Here is a 4,312-nt window from a genome sequence, read left to right on the forward strand (position 1 = left end):
AGGGGCATTATCCAGCCTACCTCCGAGGTGACTGGTGTACTCCCTGCAGTAACCAACTGTATAATGGTGAGGAAACAGACCCCTATGTACAAGTGTGTGAAGACTATGGAGCAGGAATTTCATGTTGCTTGAAGGGATTAGGGATGACTTGAAGAAGAAAGAAGAAAGGTTTAAATGGGTGTGAAAGTGCATTTCAAGTAAACAGAATAGCATAAGCAGAGGCATTGAAGGATATGCTGAGTTTAGGAGATGCAAGTAATGATACGACGATTCACCGAAAGGTGCTGAGTAATAAAACAGGAAAAGGTTAGGCTATGGCTGTGTGCAGAGAGCCTTGAATGACCAGCCCAGAGTTCAAACTTACCTTGTCACACAGTGTGAGAACCCCAGGTTCCTGAGCTGGGCCATATATGATTAGATTCGTGTTTCAGCCCAGGCAGTAGATGATGAGAGGCTGGTGTACAAAAGTCTCAGTGGGCAGAGAGATTGGGGGTGAGAAGATATGTTTTGATAGTAGAAATATTAAACTTACTAGTAATGCTTCAATTAAAAAGTTGAGTTTAAAAGTAATTTCAGTAATGTTCTTTTCTAAAGGCAGTACTCTACCAAAAGTTAGTTCCTTGTATATACCTACGGAGATTTAAAAGGAGCTATAAACTCACATATTCAGTGTGATGTGGGAGATGCAGATAAAATGAACGTGTATCTTGGACATTTTTTTTTTCAAATTGGAACATTATTGTCTTTTAAGCACAGAATCAAGCATGACTTGGAGGATGGGTAGGTGCTATATAGAATTTGCAAGTAAGTCCATTTCCTCATGTATGACCTTAATAATTATACAAAAGGTATAAAAGCCGTAACTGCTATACAGACTAAATGCACATTGGAACACTGAAATCCTTAAAGTAAATTTCACTTTAATCGCTTTAATGTCAACTAGATTTTTTCCCCTTTTACCTTATCTAAATCTTGATCAAGAATTTCTGACTATCCAGAGGCCATTGTGTAAAATAAAACACATGTATACCTCCTTTAACAAACATTTATAGAACACTTAAATTGTATTTAAGGTTATAGGAATAGAGACAAGCTACCAGGCTCATTTTCACTCTCCTGAGTTATGATTGATGCTAATACTTTTTGATTGAAATATTTCCTACATCTCATGAAATGGTGTCTTGAGTAGCCCATGTGAAAAAGTTGCCATATAAACAGCACTGACCAGCAGAAATATAATGCAAGCTTCATGAATAAAGTATTTTAGCAGTCACATTTAAAACAGTAAATAGAGGCTGGGGGAAGGTCAAGGAGAAAAATAAAAAGACAAATGTACTACTCTGTAATATTTTAAGCAATAAAAAAAAGTTAAGACAGTAAATAGAAACAGATAAAGTCAACTTCCAATACGTTTTATTTACCCCAATATATCTAAAATATTTCAACATGTAATCGATATAAAAATTTTACGTTTGTTATACTATGTCTTTAAAATCTAGTGTATATTTTATAATTCAACCCATCCATTTGGACACTAACTTCATTAGAAATACTTGATCTATTTTTAGATATAAAATTTGCAGTAGGTTCACATACTTACTCCAAGCATGCTTAAAACAAGCGTTCCAAACATTGTAAGCTTTCTAATAGCTGAATTGGTAAGTTTTTAAATTAAAATGGGAAAGAAAACGTCCTCCTTCTAGACACATTTCAAGTGCTCAGTGCACATGTGGCTGGTGGCTGCGGTATTGGAGAGGACAGCTCTAACATGGTCTCACCCCAGGGTTACTTTTGAAATGCATTTTTTTCAAATGTGTATAGACTTCAGTCTTATTTTTTATTTACAGTGTAATTGATGTTTCCTTTTTGGTTCCAAATTCCTTGATCTAATTTTCCTTTCTTTCCAAGACATGCTTGCTTATTTGTTTCATCCGGGGTCCTCATTTAGTTCATGGCACTGTACAGTTAAATGTAGTGAGATTAGGTCAGGGAGACAGTCCCCTCTACAACCTCTATTTCTGTCTTATTAACCAACCCTGCTTCCCTGTATTTTAATCATGCATAGTAGCCCTTTGTAAGCACTTTATATTTTCAGAGTGCTCTCATAATATCTAGTTTGATCCTTCCAACTTTGTGAGTAGATCTAGTTTTAATCCTGGTTTATAGATAAAGAAATAACCACCAAGAGGTTTTTTATATTTCCCAAGTCACATAGATAGTGAGGAAGCTGAGTTAGAATTCATATTAACTTTTTTTCAATTGCCTTTTGTTTTACACTGTGACACAATAGGATGTCAGACCCTGTCTCTTACTAGTCCCATCCAACCCTGTAGTCAGCCTTAAAAAATTCCTGGGATTAAAAAAATAAAATCCATGTTTATAAAAATTGAATATTCTCATTTTGAGAACAGGATTCTTCGTTTCATTTAAATGACTGTCTTGCAGTGAGTTGGCCAGGAGGAACGCATCTCCTTGTTGATATATATGTAGAGCCATGCAGTAAATGGGAAAAGAGCAATTACAGTGGCAACAACCAACTGAATTCTCCCACCAACTGGATTCCTATAAAGACACAAAAATTATCATAAATAAAAATCCAATAAAATTATAGATTACATTGGAAACAAGTATAAAGATATAATTTGGTAAAACATCATTTTTTGTATGATCCTTTTTTTAAAATACTGAACTGTAACTTACTGATCGTATGAATTTATATATTCTTAATGTAAATCCTGGTTGTTTACATGTGTTGCAAATAGCTTTTCCCACTCAGTGATGTCTTAGATAATTATTGGAGGAACTGAAATGATTGTTAAAATTTATCTTTTCTTAATGATTTTTGTGTCCTGTTTAAGAAAACTTCCCAGAGGTCTGGAAAATATTAAGTTATCTTTTCTAAGTTTTATTTTCACATTAGATCTATAATCCACCTGGAATTGATTTTTGTGAAAGTTGTAAGGTGAGGGTTGTTTCACTTTTTTCCCTTATGCTATTCAGTTGCTCCAGCGCTGTTCATTGAAGACTGCCTTTCTTTGCTACCCTGCCGCACCACTGTGTCATAAGTCAAGGGTCTGTGTGTATGGATGGATCTCTTTGTAGATTCTATTTTGTTTCATTAATTTATCCTTTTGCCAGTAATAGATTTTAGCCTATACTGCCACTGGATAATTATTTAGGTCTTCCTTATTTTAATATTTAGGTCTTTAATTTCTCCTACAATATTTTATAGTTTTGTGTAGAGATATTTTGCATCTCTATTAGATTTAGTTCTAGGAAGTTAATTTTTTATGTTATTATAAATGTTAACTTTGTGTTGCTGTTTTGTTACTTGCTGACAAAAGTACAGTTGATTTTAGTATATTGACCTAGTATCAAGCAATCATGTTAAGGTCACTTATACAAATAACTTTTTAGATTCTTTTTTATTTTCTATGTATGCAATCATGTCACCATAAATAATGAGCATTTAATTTTTCCTTCTCAATCTTTGAGCCTTCTTCTTGCCTTATTATACTGGTTAGGACAACAGCTAGAACAGTGCTCAGTAGAAGCATCAATAGTGACTAACCTCAGCTCATTCCTGATCTCAGAGGGAAAGTTTCACCTGCTCACTATTATGTATCATGCTTTGGCACAGATACCCTTTATCATGTTACTTCCCTTGGATGCCTATTTCCCAAGAGCCCTTACTATGAATGGGTATTGAATTTTATCAAATGCTCTTTTTGTATAGATTGAGAAGGTTGTTTTCTTTTATTCTGTGAATGCAGAAAGCATTTGTAGCTTTTTAAATATTACAACCATCTGTATTCCTAGAATAAACACAACTTGGTGGTTGAGTTATATATTGCAAGATTTAATTTGTTAATGTTTTGTTTAACATTTTACCATCTGTGGTCGTGAGATTGCTATGTAACTTCCTTTTGTTTTTGTATTATCAATTTTAGTATCATGAATATTCTACCCTAATAAAACGAATTGAAAAGTGTTTCTTTTTTTACTGTTCTCTAGAAGACTTTAAGTCTGACGTTATTTTTTCCTTAAATGTTAGGTAGAATTCTCCAGTTAGGCCATTTGGTCTAGAGTTTTCTTTCAGGAAAAATTTTAATTATGGACTCAATTTCTTTAATCTGTATGGGACTGTTCTGAGTACTTCTTGTGTCACTTTTGATAAATTGTATTTTTAATGAATTTGTCCATTTTTGCCTACATTTTCAAACTTATTGGCAAAAAAAATTGTTCATACTACCCACTTATGCATTTTGCAATATCTGTTATACTGTATAGTAACATTCTGTTTTTCATTCCT

The 4,312-nt window shown here is 33.6% G+C and overlaps 1 protein-coding gene across 1 annotated transcript in view; it reads right to left on the reverse strand.

Moving 5' to 3' along the window:
• Window positions 1–2,416: 2,416 nt before the first annotated feature.
• The window catches only part of TMEM220 (transmembrane protein 220), a 15,543-nt gene continuing 13,647 nt past the window's right edge, over window positions 2,417–4,312 (reverse strand). Inside the window, exon 5 of the mRNA XM_015562595.1 lies at window positions 2,417–2,562. Coding sequence (XP_015418081.1) covers window positions 2,427–2,562 — 136 coding nt within the window. The 3' untranslated portion in view covers window positions 2,417–2,426. The remainder of the gene's footprint in view (window positions 2,563–4,312) is intronic.

The sequence above is a fragment of the Myotis davidii genome, unplaced genomic scaffold (genome assembly GCF_000327345.1).
Source record: "Myotis davidii unplaced genomic scaffold, ASM32734v1 scaffold37, whole genome shotgun sequence".
Classification (NCBI taxonomy): Eukaryota; Metazoa; Chordata; class Mammalia; order Chiroptera; family Vespertilionidae; genus Myotis; species Myotis davidii.